This window comes from Aristolochia californica, unplaced genomic scaffold (assembly GCF_029961685.1).
Source record: "Aristolochia californica isolate CCGP_79_NKW_82.1479 unplaced genomic scaffold, dmAriCali1.0.hap1 SCAF_13, whole genome shotgun sequence".
NCBI classification, from domain to species: domain Eukaryota; kingdom Viridiplantae; phylum Streptophyta; class Magnoliopsida; order Piperales; family Aristolochiaceae; genus Aristolochia; species Aristolochia californica.
Window position 1 is genome coordinate 2,058,239 of NW_027181804.1, and position 17,269 is coordinate 2,075,507.

The 17,269-nt window shown below is 39.3% G+C and overlaps 3 protein-coding genes and 1 pseudogene across 4 annotated transcripts; all 4 read left to right on the plus strand.

Annotated features, from left to right (window-relative positions):
* Positions 1-47: 47 nt before the first annotated feature.
* Positions 48-8,140, plus strand: LOC137947568 (uncharacterized; annotated as a pseudogene).
* A 962-nt stretch (positions 8,141-9,102) lies between these two features.
* LOC137948979 (DJ-1 protein homolog E-like) lies at positions 9,103-10,751 on the plus strand. Its single transcript, XM_068795224.1, has 4 exons — positions 9,103-9,322; positions 9,400-9,843; positions 9,976-10,338; positions 10,423-10,751. The coding sequence occupies exons 1-4, from the start codon at positions 9,143-9,145 to the stop codon at positions 10,603-10,605; spliced, it is 1,170 nt and encodes a 389-aa protein (XP_068651325.1). The 5' UTR covers positions 9,103-9,142; the 3' UTR covers positions 10,606-10,751.
* A 1,942-nt stretch (positions 10,752-12,693) lies between these two features.
* On the plus strand, positions 12,694-15,126 carry LOC137948102 (small ribosomal subunit protein eS24z-like). 2 transcript variants are annotated; one of them, XM_068794047.1, is made up of 6 exons: positions 12,694-12,770; positions 13,390-13,466; positions 13,589-13,630; positions 13,720-13,890; positions 14,684-14,770; positions 14,854-15,126. In XM_068794047.1, exons 2-6 carry the CDS (start codon positions 13,395-13,397, stop codon positions 14,893-14,895), a joined length of 414 nt encoding a protein of 137 aa, XP_068650148.1. In that variant the 5' UTR covers positions 12,694-12,770; positions 13,390-13,394; the 3' UTR covers positions 14,896-15,126. The 2 variants fall into 2 exon arrangements, with proteins under 2 accessions (XP_068650148.1, XP_068650150.1); XM_068794049.1 differs by having other exon boundaries at positions 12,731-12,770; positions 13,387-13,466.
* Positions 15,127-15,891: 765 nt separating this feature from the next.
* LOC137949099 (CBL-interacting serine/threonine-protein kinase 4-like) lies at positions 15,892-17,148 on the plus strand. The gene has a single exon (XM_068795372.1). The coding sequence runs from the start codon at positions 15,892-15,894 to the stop codon at positions 17,146-17,148; it is 1,257 nt and encodes a 418-aa protein (XP_068651473.1).
* Positions 17,149-17,269: the final 121 nt, after the last annotated feature.

Here is a 17,269-nt window from a genome sequence, read left to right on the forward strand (position 1 = left end):
GAGGACACCTGTGAGTTCCTGTCCAAACACAGAGCAGAGAACTCGGTCTCGGGATCGAAGCAACAGTTTCTCTTTCATCTTCCTGTCTGCGACTCTTTTGGGTCTTCAGATTCACATTTTTCTTCGTCTCCATTTCGACAAAACTGTTCATTCCGTCGATCTCCAATCCTTATCCTTCCCAAGGAAAAGCGCTTGTTTGGATTTTTCTTTCCCATTAAGAAAACAGCAAAACAAGCGGTCTCCTCCGTTGCTTGTTTCACACTGTCACACCACGTTACATTCCTTTCGTAGATCCCATGACTTTCAGTGCCCAATGCTTTCCCAAATCTCTGTTTTCTCGTGTAAATTTTGTCTATACAAGCACACCTCTGTGACCTCCAGTGATACACATGTATCGAGTGACAATGAGGCTTTGGTTCTTGTCTTTGGTTTTCGCGGTATTAATCCTGGCTAGAAGTTTCCAAAGTGGGTTGGCGTCGACAGAAAATTTCCGTCAAGCGTGAGTCTTTCCTTTTTTATGGTGTCCCATTTATGCTTTATTGTTTTCTCGCATAACTGTCTTTGTTTTTCTTTAAGTTTATGTGATTTGGATTTGGCCGGCATATTATTTATCTCCCGATAAAGTTTGTAGTTCAATCATCTTGAGCATACAACAAAGTGGATGAACTTCCTCGGCGGCATATGCCCAACTTGTATAGAATTCTGATCTTAGTAGTTCATGGACCCTTTGATAGTTACCAGTTCAACGTTTTTTACTTTCAGAGGATGGGCAAAGATTACTTAAAACAGCCAGAACTGTTGTTCTATTGCCGTAAACGGTTGATTGTTTTGATATGAGTATTGCCATTCAAATTGTTCGAAATCAGTCTTTAAGAGTCCATTCAGCTCGCTAGTTATTCCCTTTCTTCATGTAAGACTACATCGTCTATGTTGATGCTATGTGAATAAGACTGCACACTATTAGGTAGAGTTTAATTTTGCAATAGAGAACGAAAGAAGATTCTGAGCGTCAATCACGAAAGTCAAATACCTTCCTTTAAGAGTCAAATTGAGATTTTGTTCTGAGTTACGATACTCTTATATTTGCTTGCCGGGTACTTTATCCAGCGTCAATTTTAAATTCTTTTATGGCTTCAACATGACAAGCGCTGAGTATGTGGTTCTTTTCCAGTTTTCTTGCTATGCAATTTAGTAATCTGTCATTTTATTTGAGGATTTGCAACCTCTTGTTTGTATTTTCAGGTTTCCTATTGTGGAGCCTGATCCTGGTCATACCAAACTTCGGCTATCTCCAAAGGGATTGGAGGCAATCAATAGAATAACTACCCCAATAGCAGCTGTTGCAGTAAGCATCCATTCTGTTTATCTTTTTATTGAACTTGTATTTACTGCTTTCATTTTATCAACAATTATTATTACCTTTTTACTCATTATGTTACATCACTGTTAAAAAAAAAAAGTTTCATCGTTTACAAGGTAGTTTTCTTGAAAAAGAGAAGACGAGTCTATGGAGAGTACATAACGTTGATTGTGGATTTCTTTCTTTTCTTTTTTAAAATGTGATGGTTAGTTGATACGTATAGTTGTTGTATTAGAGTCTTGGAAGTGAATGCAACAAATCTTACTTGCATGCACCAAATTCCGGTTTCTGTAAAAGCCAAACATCAGTATCACCTCTTAACATTGCTAGTTCATTGTTTTTTCAGGTCATCGGTCCATACCGTTCTGGAAAATCATTTCTTCTTAATCAGCTTTTATCTCTTTCATGTTATGAGGGTTGGTTCACCTGTTGCTTCTTAATGCAAAGTTGCTTATGTAGGTTGGAAGTTTTGCAAAATTTAACATTCTTCTTGAAAATCCTTTTTTGTTTCTTTCCTGCAGGATTTGGTGTTGGCCATATGCGTGATACCAAAACAAAAGGCTAGTAGGCATATATGGTGTTCTCATCGATGCTTGTGTTCTCCACAATAATTGACATATTGACTCGTGGATATCCTCACTAAAATATTCTCTTTTGCTTCAGGCATATGGGTCTGGGGAACCCCATTGGAAATCGTTATTGATGGAGTAAAAACATCTGTGCTTTATCTTGATACTGAAGGGTTTGAGAGTGTTGGAAAATCAAATGTCTATGACGACAGGTAATCTTTTCGGGAGGATCAACTTGTTTATTTTTATAAAAACACTGAACTAATATCTTCAATGGTTGAAGATCTAACACATATTCCACTTATTTGCCTTTCCCAGGATCTTTGCTCTTGCAGCTGTCATGAGTTCTGTTCTCATCTACAACTTACCTGAAACAGTATGTTCCTTTGACTTTCTAATCTGAATAATCCATAGGAATCTAAATACTTCAACTACAACTTTTATATTACTCTTTTATGTTTTTTCACTCTTGAATATTTTTCAAAAAAAGAAAAAAAATGTGCCCTCAGGTTTTTTTAAAATAGTCTCAGTGTTGACATTTTTTTTTGTTTGATCAATTTTTAGATTCGTGAAGCTGATATATCTCGACTTTCCTTTGCTGTTGAACTTGCAGAAGAGTTCTATGGAAGGTTTTCGGCTTTTCTAATTTTCTGCATGCACTCCCTTTTCTCTTCTGTTTGGTTCTGGATATCCTCCTGTTTGACTAACTTTTTTCCCCCTCTTTTGTTTCCTTCTCATATATGTGGAAAACAGGGTGAAGGTAATTCTCCAATCACTGGTGTAGCTGTGCTTTTAGTTCTTGTTAATGAGAAAACCGGTAATTTATCTAATATTCACTTTCAGGGGCAAGATGTTGCTTTTGAACCTGCTAAACTCTTGTGGCTTATCCAACGCGATTTTTTGCGTAAGTTCAGTTTTGACCTCTAACATTAGATTTCTTGAGAATTTTTTTTCTTTTCATTGTTTTAGAGGAAGATGGTGCTCATGTTCGAGTTAAATAAGCACATTATAAGCATTTTTCTGCTGCATTCTTCCTGACTTTCAACAATTAATTCTGTCAAATTCTTTCTGCTTTACTCTAATAATACCACAAGTCTTATTTCATCCCCATATTTTGCAACTTCCTATTCATTTTAATTATTGGTTTAATGTGCAGAAGGAAAAACTGTGCAAGAGATGGTAGATGGAGCTCTTCGTCGGGTCCCTAATGTGGATGGTCAGCTTTGAACCTCTGTCACCTCTCTTTACTTATAGGCTTATTTTTTTAACTAAAAATATGACATCATGTTGATTCTGGATGCCGATTTTGTCTGCAGGTGACAAAAATATTGACCAGGTACGACACTTCCTCACAGATTTCTCCTTTAAATGGAGCCTTTTCATGAAGTTGCGAAACTTCTTTTGCTTTTAATTATTGAATCAGGTAAACCAGATTCGAGAATCTCTTGCTATTATGGGGGATAACAGCACAGCTTTTAGCTTGCCCCAGGTACTGTGTTTATTTTAAGTTTCTTAATAATCCAAGTGAATACACTGCATTTGATACCCATAACATGTTATTTACATAGCTTTATGTTTTTTTTTTTTTTTTTTTTTTTTTTAATGTTGATTGCTCAAAAAACACTCCCCCCCCCTGGAACTGTGAGCGAAGCGCAGGTGCCATTATTGCTATAAGAAGCCAAGGGGCGTGTGCACATGGCAGCAAGTGGACCCAAAATAGCAATCCCCAATGTGGCCACTGTGGCAAAGACCCTCTCTAGTTTTCAATACATTACCTGCTCTTTGTGACTGCTAGTGAAGTTCTTTTGCATTGTTTCTTAGAGTTTTTTTTTTTTTTTTGTGTATTTTCAGTACAATTTTGTGATTCCACTCAGGCACCTGCACCATTTTCCATGAATTTGGGAGGGGAAGATGCATGGAATTGTGCCGGGAGGGTGAAGAAAAAAATGAAAAGAAGAGAAGAGGGGAGAGGAAAAAGAGAAGTGGAAGAAAAGGAGGGAGAATGAGAAAATAACTTGCCCTTATACTGATTAGCCAACTATTGGAGCACAGTCATCAACTTGCCCTTTTTAACGCAACGGTTTAACCCTTTTGGTGCTGGAAGCAAGAGGGAAACGAATGAGAGGAAGGGGACACACCTGGTTCACCATTGGCAAAATCCAAAAACAAATGATGTCCGTTCTTTTTTCATGTAAAGTTAGTTGGAAAAGAGGGGAACAAGAGCATGGTTTATTTTCTCAAGTCGACTGTTGGAAAAGGTTGAAAAGTTAACATATTTTGAATAAGAAAGGGACTGATGTGTTGAATCTCTAGTATTCACTTCCTTGAAACAAGAGTCAAAACAGCTCGTGAACTGTCAAGCCAAGTTAGACCATGCTTGGGCTTGGCTGAAGTGTAGATAGAAACCAAGCTGAGTGCCACCTCTAACTGGCACAATCATTAGCCAATATCGGTATTTAATTGTGGATGAAATTTGGTTAAAGTGATGATCATGAAGGCATTTTGTGATATTTCTAAATGCTGCTGTAATCATTTTAAAATATGTCCTGGAAGGGTAATAAAGTGGAAACTGATGAGTAATGTATTATGCTCCCACTCTCAGTCAGCCCCTTTTAACTTAATAAGCACCTCCCTGAAGCTTTTGAATTTTGATGAAGGCCTGTGGATTGTCTTCCTAAGGGAAACGTTATGGTCAGAAAAATTTCTTTTTGGGAACAGATTCGAGAAAAGGAAAGTTATATATATATTGATTTTGACCTTGTGATCCCTGATTTCGAACAAGGGATAGCAGAGGTTTTAAGTGAACTTCTTCAAAATTCTTTTAGAACTCCAGATTCTGTTTTTTGCTAATTAAAACCCTGAGGGTAGTGGAGTTTATTCTCATTATGATTAAAATGTTCCAGCCCAAATATGAAAATGGAATTTTACACAAAAATATCTAACATCTTATTTTGAAATTGTTGCAGCCTCATCTTCAGCGGACAAAGCTTTGTGACATGGAGGACAATGAGCTTGACCCTGTTTATGTGAAAAAGAGAGACCAATTGAAACAACTTGTTGCATCAATTGTTCATCCGAAAATTGTGCGGGGTAAACATCTAAATGGGAAGGAGTTTGTATCTTTCTTGCAACAGGTTCTACTTTCTAGTTCTTCTCTTTAATCTATTTATTTTCTTGGCCGTTTCTTGATTTGGTTTATGTTTCTATTTCTACTGTTCTTAAAAAATATTTTCTATTATTCCCCGAAGAATGATTTATTCATAGAGTTTTGAGTTTTAGCTTTCATTTCCACCATACATTTTCTTCTATAAGTTGTGCCAAACAAGATTATAAGATTTAATTATTAATAGTTTTTGATGAATCAACTTGCTCCATAGTGCATAATAGAGATCTGATCTAATTTTTATTAATGTCAAAATTTTGAAAGAAGACCAGAAGGCTGATTCCAAAGAGGATTAACATTTCAAGGTTAGAGTCTACCCTAACAGAGCTACAAAAAACGTTTCATTTATAGGTACAAACCTGTTTATCTATTTGTACTGAAATTTACAAATTTACCTCCTTTTTAGCTGCAAGAATGATAGAGTCGCACATTCTATTAAAAATTTGTCCTCTCTTGGGAGTTGTCCTTATGTTTGTCTTCTCCTGAAATGCACTGAAAGTTGAAGACCTTAGAAAAAGGAAAACTTCATGATTTTCTTTATGTTATAAGGTTCTTCTGTGTACACGAATTACTAAAACAATTTGTTTGCAATAGTTAAATGACATTCTACATCCATTAGCAATTTTATTTGCACTAGATAAATCTATTTAGCTGCTCTTAATATTCAAATGTAGTCAGTAAAACAATGCAGAAATATCTTTGTCAACTCAAATAAATTTCTGTCCTAAAATAATGCATTGACAAATCTGCACTCGTATCTTTCATGGAGATTGTGGATGCCTTTCCCTATGTTACACTTTCCTATTGTTGGTTCATTGTGGCTATTGTCATTGGTTCGTCATCAAAATAGAACAATCACCAAAATGTACACTTAAATCTATAAGTAGGTCTAATGGTTCCAATGATAATGAGATTAAGTTCACTGTCAATGCAAGACCCCTTTTATCAAATTTACCTCTAGTCAGTTAGATGATGACCAATGTTCACAATTACTATTTCACAGACATTTTGTTCAGACAGCTTAGGCGTTAAACTTCAAGATGTCAGCGAGGATATTTTGAATGAGATTCCATGTGAAAGTTATTTTTCCACAAAAAAATTGGAAAAGTTGACCTTTTATCTTTTTTTTTTTAATGGTGACATTTTATATTAAATAATAATTTCATCTTATTTCATGATTTTTTAGTTATTCGAGTGTTGATTTTCTCATCTTATTGTTATTACAGATACTTGAAGCTTTAAACGAAGGAGAGATTCCATCCACAGGTTCCCTTGTTGAGCTTTTCAACAAGGGGATCCTTGAACGTTGCTTGAAGTTGTACAGTGAAAGAATGGCCCGGCTGGGTTTACCCCTGGCAGCCCCCATACTCGAGTCAGCCCATGATGAGTCTAGGAAAGAAGCAATGAAAGCTTTTGATGAACAACACTTTGGCCATCATCATGCAAAACAATCTGTCATTAAATTGGACGATGAAATACTAAAAGTATATATCAATAGTACAACAGCATAAAGCTTTATTTTTCTGTTTCCCCTCTTCTTAGCTATCAAATAGAGTTTCTATTGCCTACATAACTGTTGGAAATTTTGGTGTAGGTCTACATGAATTTTATTCTAGCAAATGAATACCAATCGTCAAAGCTATGTGAGGCACTATACACAAGGTGTGAGGATAAAATGGATCAGCTCCAGGTCTTGAGGCTTCCTTCTATGGCAAAATTCAATGCTGGTTTTTCGCAATGCAACCGGAGTTTTGAGCTTGAATGTGTGGGTCCTTCAAAGAAAAGTTATGAAATGCGAATGGAAAAGGTCAGCATCTCAATTTATTATTTCTTTATTACTATCAGAATTTTTTCATTGATCCTTTGTCAAGGACCAATGTTTCAATGTAAAGTCTACATCTGAAGTTGTGGAATTTTCTAAACCATGAGTTCAGTGACTAAAGTCGCTAATAATATTGCAGAGAAGTCCAAAGTACTTGATATTATATATATAGAGTTGTTAGGATCAGTGACTTCTTTGATGTTTCCTCTCTGCAACACATTCTCCTTGCCATTTGAGTCGCTTGTGTTTGTCTACTTTGCTTCTGATTGTTGATTTTTCATGTTCCAGATGTTAGGAAGATCTCGATCCTTATTCATTAAAGAGTATAATCAGAGACTCTTCAATTGGTTGGTTGCATTCTCACTTGTCATGGTGGTTGTTGGTCGGTTTGTAGTTAAGTTCATTTTGCTGGAAGTTGCTGCATGGATACTATTCATCTTCTTAGAAACTTATACAAGGATGTTTTGGTCTGCTGAGTCTTTATACTATAACCCTGTGTGGCATTTCATTGTGGGAACTTGGGAGACTATAGTTTACAGCCCACTCCTTGATTTGGACAGGTGAGGAGAATGTTTCGTCTGTTGCTGTTTTGAATGAGCCTGCTTTAGTATCAGTGGAGTGTAATTATTTCTTTATTTTTCCTTTGTGACAGATGGGCAGTACCTATTGGTGCCATTCTACTTGTATTGCTTTTATATTGCCGCTGTTATGGGTCGAGGAAACATGGGCCACATTCACTGTTACCTATGTACAATCACAGAAATGGTGATCTTCACCGGAGATCAGACTAGGTTCTTCATTTCCTTTTGCTGGCTAAACTTATCTTCACTCATCGGAAACATCACTGTAGGCCAATCATCAAACTAGGTGGGCATTTTTTTAGCACCTCTGATGAATTATGCATTTTTTTTTCTGATGATCCACAACAACTGGTGGAGGGGCTGGAAGGTTCTGGCTTTGGGCTCTACTGTTTCTGGGTTCAATTTCAAGCAGTTGTCAGTGGTCTTGTATACCATTTCGATGTGGAGCTCTTGCTTCATTTATTTATTTTTTCTAAAATGATGACAGCAGGAACCGTTAAAGAGAAAAATTCTTGTATTAACCAAGTGATCCAACATGAATACTGTGACATTGTATTTCAGTTTAAAACAATTTTGTATTTTAGGTTTACAATGGCATGAGTTGTTTGTACCCTTTTGCCATTTTGTTAAACCACATTAACAGCATTCCAGAATTCAAAAGTATTGCATTAATAGTTGTCTCTAGATATCTTTTTGTTTTTCTGCTTGAGCTTCAGGTTTAGTATTTCACTGTTTAGAAGAGAGAATTTTATGGCTCTTATGATTTTGATTATGTTGGCATAACCCAGTGTGAAGGTGTGGTCTTGCCATGAAGAACTCATGTATTGAGCATACTTGTCACCAGCAGCTGGTGATGGTGATTAAGGACTCCTATAGATGACCAAGTTGCTTGCTGCTGTCAACAGAACTAGGACAGAAATGGCTTATTTGAACCCTGTTCCTTTCAATTGATCTCTTTGCCTTAGTTTAAGGGCAAACTGATCTCCTTCCAAGTTGTTTGAGCCTCTACTCCTTCAAACAAGTTGCAGTGTCTGAAATGACCCTTTGGAAACTCTGGTGTTGATAGAGACTGAAAGAAAAAGAAAATTATTGAGTCTGTAATTTCTAAATACATACTGCCCCCGTTTGAAAACATGTCTCAATTTCTGTTTGTTCTTTCATATTTTATCCAACAACTATAACGAACTGCAGCTTGGCAATCCCATGCAAAATAATTGAATTCTGCATTAATTTTTTTATAAATTCAGGTTTTTTTAAACCGATAGAGGTATAAAAAATTAAAAAATATTTATTTACCTAAATAACGGAAAATTTCCTATTTTTTAACAATTTTTTTAATCCAAAACAAAATGATCCGATGATACGACACCCTTGCCCCTGTATTTTTCATCGTCCTTTCCAAGAAATAAAAGTTTTTCCTGTATTAGAATTGAACGTAGCCAAGTCTGAATATACCGAACTCGTTTGGTCTTTTCATCGAAAACTGACTTTACTGACGAGAGCGGCAGAAATGAGGAGAACTCAACGAGCTTCTCGTGGGGAGGGAAGCATTTTCCTATAAAAGCCAACGTTAATCTTTTGACGCTATCACTCGAAGCTCGATAGTGCTTTGTCTGCAACTCTTCCCGGTAAATTTGATCTTCAACCATGGGATCTTTGGCTCCCAAATCCGTCCTAATGATCTGCGGCGATTACATGGAAGATTACGAGGCGATCGTCCCCTTCCAGGCGCTCCAAGCTTTCGGCCTCCGTGTGGACTGCGTCTCCCCCGGCAAGAACTCCGGCCACAAGTGCCTCACCGCCGTTCATGACTACATGGGTCGCGAGGTAAGACCAGATATTACTACAATTTTTTATTTGTTGTTTGGTCCTTCTTCTGATAACTTCGTTTGATTCCTTTACAGTTATACACGGAACTTCCCGGACATCTCTTCCCTCTCAATGCCAACTTCAACTTAGTAAAACCCGAGCTCTACGAAGCTCTTATCATTCCCGGAGGTCGATTTACGGAACTTTTCAGCCTCGACAACAAGATCCTCAACGTCGTTACCAGCTTCGCTTTGGCAGGGAAGCCAGTTGTTACAACCTGCCATAGCCAACTGCTGCTTATTGCCGCTGGGCTCATCAAAGGAAGGAGATGTACAGCGTTTCCTAGCATGAAGACTGTCGTCAATTTAGCTGGGGGTGTTTGGTTGGACCCGGAGCCAGTCACTAAATGTGTAATGGACGGTAACTTCATTAGTGCAATTGGATGGCCGGCGCACGCCGATCTTCTCAGCCTTCTTCTCCGTTCTTTGAACGCTAAGATCTCTGGAGGACAGAACAAGTCGATTCTTTTCCTCTGCGGGGTATGTCTAGTGTCTTCGCTTTCTCCACTTTCATTAAATGCATGAATAAAAGAGAAAAAAAAAGCTGCCTGCAGATGGTGCTCTGTTTGGACAGTAGGCCGGTGGCTCAACAGCTTGTAATTGTTTGGCCAGGATTATGTGGAGGACTACGAGGTAAACGTCCCCTTCAGAGCTCTGGGAGGTCTAGGATGCAGGGTAGAAGCCGTCAGCCCCACGAAGAAGAGAGGCGAAACATGTCTGACAGCCATTCACGACTTCGAAGGAGCTCAAGTTTGCAGCGAGAAGTCCGGCCATTACTTCGCGGTGACCTCCGACTGGGACGACATTCATGTCGAGGACTACGACTGTCTTGTAATTCCCGGGGGAAGATCTCCGGAGTTTCTGGTAACTCATGACAAGGTGATCGGGCTAGTGGAAGAATTTGAAGAAAAAGGTAAGGTGGTTTCTGCGATTGGGCAGGGACAGTGGGTGCTTGCTGCAGCTGGTCTTCTGAAGGTGAGACATTTAAGATTTTGTAAGCAATCTGGATTTCTCTGTAAGTGAATTTGGGTAAAAGGCTGGGTTCTTTATGCCTCGCAGGGAAAGAGATGTGCAAGCGCCTACGCCATGAAAGCAATTGTTAAGGCAACCGGGGGAGAGCTTGTGGACTGTGCTGAAGGGTCATTGGCTCACGGAAATTTCTTGACTGCAACTGGATGGTCTGCACTCCCCTGTTTCATCTCTGATTTAGTTAATCTTTTGGGCATAAATGTTACTTTCTGAATGGACAGTAAAATGCTTGACTAAGTTGTCATTAGTAGACGAGATGACTTGCCATGTTCTTCAGTCTTACTCTGTGCAGTCTGTTGCCATGTTCTTCAGTCTTACTCTGTGCAGTCTGTATTCCAGTAGAACTTGCATTGTATACACTCTACTGCCTTATATATAGATTTCTGTTACAAGAGTCTTAAACTTTTTGGGTTTGGAAATAACTACAACAAATGAGGAAAATAAACAAGGATCTGTAGCAAACGTATTTCAAGTTTTCAAGAATCGAAGTGAGAATTGCAGAACCATTTTCTTTCCCTTCACTTAGAACCAGTTTCCCGTAAAATCTGATATGCGATGTCAACCTTCACTCTGCAACAGCAAACTGTGGTTCAAGAACCTTTGCTCCGTTTCTCAAAGAAGAAGCCACACTCTCGGCAACCATATGGATTTTAAGGAATTTACATTGCATCTACCCCCATGAGCCTTACAAACGGGAGCAATGGCCTGCCGAAAACACCAGCAGCCAGTTTTTGCAGGTGTACCTACAAGTTTCGGAGTGATCACAGACAAGTCACAAGGCAGCTGATCTTGCCTTGGCAGTTACACTACCCGACGCTAGCAGGCTCGTCGAGTAAAGGATTCATTCCCAATTCTACAATCGTCCTTTGCCTTTCAACGTTAGATCTCTGGATCGGAACGGTGCCCCAAGTGCATTTGCCTTGGCTGCCACGGTCCCAGTTTTAAGATACACAAAATTGCCCAAGAAAACATCAGATCCAGAATGGTGAAGTTGGGTCCAATACCATCCCAAATTTACTACCCAACTTAGGAAACATTCTCGACCTTTTTGTGGCTCTAAATTGGTCTTTTCACGAACTTGATGTCAATAATGTTTTTCTTCATAGTGATCTTCATGAAAAATTTATATGTCTTCAACGACAAGGGGGAACTCATGTGTCGTTTTTCACAAGTCGTTATATGGCTTCAAGCAAGCTTCTTGACAATGGTTTGTAAAGTTCTCTACAACTATCCGAATTGCTAGATTTGTTCAATCCGAAGCAGATTATTTGTTATTCACATATTGGAAAAACAAATCCTTTACAGTGTTGTTGATATATGATGATGAATTTTTTATTACGGGTAATGATATCAATGTCATATTAGCTCTCAAAAAATTTATGTATAGTTATTTTCATATTAACGATTTGGTTGATTTGAATATTTTTTGGGCATCAAAATCTCTTGGTCAAATAAAAGTATTTCCATTTCACAACGAAATTATACTTTGGAAATCTTAAAATATGGTGGATTCTTGGGTGTTAAACCTGTGAACTTTCTAAGGAGCAAAAAGTTTTCGGATTCAAGTGAATTGCTTAAAGATCCATCTCAATATAGGTAATTTGTTGGACACCTAATTTATTTTACTATTACCCGGCCGAATATCACCTATTTGGTCCAATATCTTGTAAACCCACTACGGGTTATTATGTTTTTTCTGGGATATTTTATTATTTCCAGTGGAAAAATAGGCAGAAAATCGTATCTCTTTCCTTGATAAAAGCCGAATATAGAGCCATGGCAGCAAGTGAATTATCCTAGCTATGTTCATTATTGACAGAGTTGAGAATATTACGATCGAAGCCAACATTGTTATATGTTGATGGATTATCATTTTATTCGTAACAAAATACAAGATGGTTTAATTGTCACCAAATATGTTAATTCCACAAATCAACTTACAAATGTGTTTACCAAGTCATTGGAAATCGATTGATTATTCTAAATCCTTGCATATATCTTACTCTCTATTCAATAGAAATTAGTTTGGAAAGAAAAAAAAATTCCCTAATTTTACAAGAATGAGTGGAACATTCTCATCAACCAAGGAGCCTTACATTCTCATCAACCAATTCCAACACTATCATTCGGGCCCATCAAAGACCATCGCACGGTAGGAATGGTCACATCTTTCGTGGACCCTCTTACTTCACCAAATGAACGGTCCAGATTATATCCTGAACCTCCTCACCTTCACATGCTAGGGCACCGGGCACTATTTGCCAGAGTTATCGACCTATAAAACCGAAAATATCCCGACGTGCCTGTTCTCGGCTGCGGCGAGAAGGCTCCCTAGTCTTCACTCTTTCACTCGCCGACGGTTTTTCTGCTGTAAAAAGGTAAGCTATCTTCGCTCTCCTTCATATCTGGACCTGGACTGACGCTGGTGCTATACGCGCTTTGTCCGGAAAATGCTTCTCCGTCATTTCTTAGTCTGGGAGCACTTCTGATAGCGACAAATCCTTTAGGTTGTTAGAGCTTTTCATTAAACGGTTTCGCCAAGTGATGATAATCGTGAAACGGTTCAAATTGCAGTCTGTTAATTAGAAATCGCACTCTTTAGAGAGTTTTTTCTATTATTGCCTTTGCACCAGTTGTACTCTTCATCCGTTATGAAGAGGGGTATGGTTCTTTATCCTTTCCGTTCTTTCTTTCATGGTGAGCTCAGAAGGAGACGATCTGATTGCCTTGTATCCGCTGCTACTAGGAAAGCTTTGGATTGACAGCTGCTCTGTTATGAGGGCGGTCCAGGTCATTCACTAACTAGACATCTTCAGAATTGTACTGGGCTCCGCTTGATAATTAATTTCAGGGACTCCTGAAAGCCACCAGTGGTGGCTCTTTTATGCATCATTTTATCTTGTCAACTTCTCTGGCCTTCTAACAAATGTTATGCCGCCCATAAAGTGGCTTTTGGAATTCAGTTCCAATGTTAATGCTGTTCTGTGTTTCTAGCAGCAGCCATGGCGGACAAGGCTGTGACCATCCGCACCAGGAAGTTTATGACCAATAGACTCCTTTCGAGGAAGCAGTTTGTGAGTTCTAACTATTACTTGTAATTGTTATTTTTATGTTCTCATTAGCAAAATTTCGCCAGATAATTGTAAGAAAATTTTATCTTATCTATTTAAGTATACTTTCATTCTGTATTTGTCAGGTTATTGATGTTCTGCATCCAGGCAGGGCCAATGTCTCTAAGGTACTGTGTCGAGCCTCATATAATTGTCTATATTTGAGTTCATCTGCCTATATGGTTTTAAAGACTTCTCGTTATTACTTCAAATGAAGGCTGAGCTTAAAGAAAAACTTGCAAGAATGTACGAGGTCAAGGATCCAAATTCCATTTTTGTGTTCAAGTTCAGGACACATTTTGGAGGAGGCAAGTCGACTGGATTTGGGTTGATCTATGACTCAGTGGAGAATGCTAAAAAATATGAGCCAAAATACAGACTCATCAGGGTAATTTTGTTTCTTCGGTTTTTGGTACTTGTTTTCCTTTCCTAAAACTTTTAATCCTCTTTGAGTGTATACTCGTATGAGTACTAACATGTTTATAGCTTCTTTTTTTTCGTTTTATAAATCTGCTGTGGTTTCTGTTATTCCTGTTAAATTATAAATGGAAAATGCTGTGTTGATCTGTTGTAGTCAGTGTCATTTTGCTTTCTTTGCAGTGCATGGTTGGCTGGTTAGATAATGAGTTATTTTCCACCCTTAATTTGGGGGCTTTTTTTTTTTTTTTATTTGCAGTTGACTTCTTATGTGTTGCTTGTTATGAGTGTGTATCTTTTCTTTCTAAGTAGCAGTAAAGGGTACCTTAAATTTTTACTTATGACTTGGTTATTATTGATGTGTACAGACTTTACTCCATTTCATGCTCTAATTCCTTTTTATCAGCATTTTGTTCTCTGTATAAATTCTCCTCTTTTCTTACTTGTTGCTTATGAATCAGTCCACTGTTTCTTTATCCTATTATCTCAAAGAAAAAGTATGCCATTTGAATGGTTTTTCCCATCAATCATCTTTGTCATCCTCTGCTTCTGTTGTTATCTGTGTACGATGTAATTATGTGGTACTCTTTGTTGCTCCGTAGGCACCATAATAGGAGATATTATTAGAACTCCTTTGTAGTGGACAAAGTAAAATTATCTGAAATAGATCTTTTACTGCTTTATTGATATTGCAGTATGTTGCTTGTTGTTGTACGGGTAGCATCTATTGTTTCTTCTCTTGAACAAGTGTTTTGGTGTGGCAGAATGGTCTAGCAACTAAGGTGGATAAGTCGAGGAAGCAACTTAAGGAAAGAAAGAACCGTACAAAGAAAATCAGAGGTGTTAAGAAGGTTAGCCATCTTAAAAAAAAAACAAAAAAATCCAAATTGGACATGCTCATACATGTTTATATACATAATTTTTTCTGTCGCAGACAAAGGCAGGAGATGCTGCCAAGGCTGGAAAGAAGAAATGATCTTGTTCAGAGGAAACTGCCCAACTATTTAACACCATATTACGTCTCAGGAGCAACTTTTACGAGTCAATTATGTTTTTTCTTACTCTTTTCTTTCAGTAGATATGAGTTTGAAACAGTTGAAGATGCAGGCAGTTTTGAGAATTGAACTGTTAATACTAGCTGTAAGTTTTGGAGATTATTCTCCTCAAAGATTTCTTAATGTAACAAATCATGCCAGTTTCTAGTCAATAGGTAGCTTTGATAGCTTCTTATGCAGTTACAAGCATCAATGCAATAAAAGCAAACATTTGTAATACAGCTTGATCGTTAGCCCCAAGGACTTAAAAACAGTCCTCAACCATTTCAGATTACCAAGAAATACGCTATCCTCCTAGTAAGCAAGTGGGCATTTCTTAATTCACCATCAATGATCCACAGTTTCAGGAACTTATCTTACACCTTGATGTGCACAATAAACTGAAGCACAAAGTTGGATGATCCTCCCTCACGATTCACGAAGCAGATCTCTTGATACTGGTTCAGATCAAATCACAAACTCCAAATAATTCATGAGTCGTTCTTTGTGTTCTATCATCTTAGATATCTAGTGGCGAAAGGACACAAACATTAGTGAGACGATTAACATTAAAACACAGAAAAGATGAGATTAGAAGCTCATGGGTGAATCTCAGCCATCTGTCTTCCACAAATGTAGCGTGGAAGGAGTCAAGAAGTCCTGCTCAGTCTTGTTGAGTCCAGGCGCCGAAAGTTCTCTTAATTTTAGTCCTACGAGACTGGACCTGTTTGTTTATTGACAAGGAAAGTCTAAAACTAACCCCGTTAATTTAGAAATCTCAGAGAGAAGGAAGGCGGCTCGGAAGGAAACAATCTCTTCTTTCGTCGAATATATAACAATGAAGGAGAAGCTCTAAGAGAGCTCGAGAGCAAGAGTAGAGGAGAAGAGCTTCGGGACTCTTTGCGTCTCTCCTTGGGGGCCGATTTCTCCCGCCACCCATGGAGACCCCTCAATCCCTCGATTTGTTCGGAAAATACAAGCTCGGAAGGCTCATCGGCCAGGGATCCTTCGCCAAGGTCTATTACGCCAAGTCCGTCGCCGACGGCATGGAGTTCGCCGTCAAGGTCATGGACAAGAAGAGCCTCGATCAGACCATGGTTCCTCGAATCCTCCGTGAGGTCTCCGTCATGCACAGGATGAATCACCCCAACATCATCCGCCTCCACGAGGTCATGGCCAGCAAGACCAAGATATACCTCGTCATGGAATTTGCCAGCGGCGGCGAGTTGTTCAAGGTTTGCCGGCAAGGACCCATGAAGGAATCTACCGCGAGGAGGTACTTCCAGCAGCTCGTCTCCGCCCTCCACTTCTGTCATTCGAACGGCATCGCGCACCGGGACTTGAAGACCCACAATCTCCTCTTGGGTCGAGACGGGGGTCTGAGGGTCTCCGACTTTGGCCTCTCCGCCCTCCCGGAGCAGCTCAAGGACGGCATGCTACAGACGGCGTGCGGCACTCCGGGGTACACGGCGCCGGAGGTCGTCAGCAGGAGGGGCTACGACGGCGCCAAGGCTGACGCTTGGTCCTGCGGGGCGATCTTGTTCGAGCTCTTGGCCGGTTATGCCCCGTTTAACGATACCAACCTCGTGGTGATGTTCAGCAAGATTCTCAGAAGGCGATACGTGTTCCCGCCGTGGTTCTCCCCGGCGGCGCGACGGGTAATCTCCCTTCTGCTTGATCCGAACCCCGCCACCAGGATGAAGATCGATGAAGTCATGAGCCTTCCATGGTTCAGGAAATCTTATCGACCCACGAACCATAACATGAGCTACAACTGTCCGACTGACACCTACAACCCGTTCCCAGAAGACGAAAAATCCGTCACGACCACCATGAACGCCTTCGACATTATCTCGCTTTCCTCCGGCTTGGACCTATCGGGGATGTTTGAGATGGGGAAGATGACAAAGAAACGGTTCACAACAGTTGCGCCGGCTGAGAAGATTTCGGAGCTGGTACTGAAAATTGGTTCGGAATTGGGTTACAGAGTGGAGAAGAGAGAAGGGGGCGTAGTTCGGTTAGCCACGGCGACATTAGTGGTTCTAATTGAAATGCAGGCAATCGTTCCGTCGCTGTATCTGGTGGAGGTGAAGCCCGTCGGCGGAGCAGCGCCGGAGTTTAATGAGATTTACTGGACGGACCTTAAAGAAGGACTAGAGGAATTGGTTGTAGAGTGGCAAAACGATGGAATTTAGGATTCATTGGACTCGCATAACTAATTTTTGTACAACATCATAGCTATTTTTCTATCTGTTACTAATCTTTCCTTGTTCAAGACCGTTGAAATTCCTTTTGCCTTTTTCTGAACAATTACCA

Excerpts from the sequence above, each read along its gene's own strand:
- LOC137948979 (XM_068795224.1), top strand. The coding sequence starts at position 9,143 with ATGGGATCTTTGGCTCCCAAATCCGTCCTAATGATCTGCGGCGATTAC. Across the intron at positions 9,844-9,975 it reads CGATTCTTTTCCTCTGCGGG|GATTATGTGGAGGACTACGA; the intron begins GTATGTCTAGTG and ends TTGTTTGGCCAG. Across the intron at positions 10,339-10,422 it reads CTGCAGCTGGTCTTCTGAAG|GGAAAGAGATGTGCAAGCGC; the intron begins GTGAGACATTTA and ends TATGCCTCGCAG.
- LOC137949099 (XM_068795372.1), top strand. The coding sequence starts at position 15,892 with ATGGAGACCCCTCAATCCCTCGATTTGTTCGGAAAATACAAGCTCGGA.
- LOC137948102 (XM_068794047.1), top strand. The coding sequence starts at position 13,395 with ATGGCGGACAAGGCTGTGACCATCCGCACCAGGAAGTTTATGACCAAT. Across the intron at positions 13,631-13,719 it reads GCAGGGCCAATGTCTCTAAG|GCTGAGCTTAAAGAAAAACT; the intron begins GTACTGTGTCGA and ends CTTCAAATGAAG. Across the intron at positions 13,891-14,683 it reads CAAAATACAGACTCATCAGG|AATGGTCTAGCAACTAAGGT; the intron begins GTAATTTTGTTT and ends TTGGTGTGGCAG.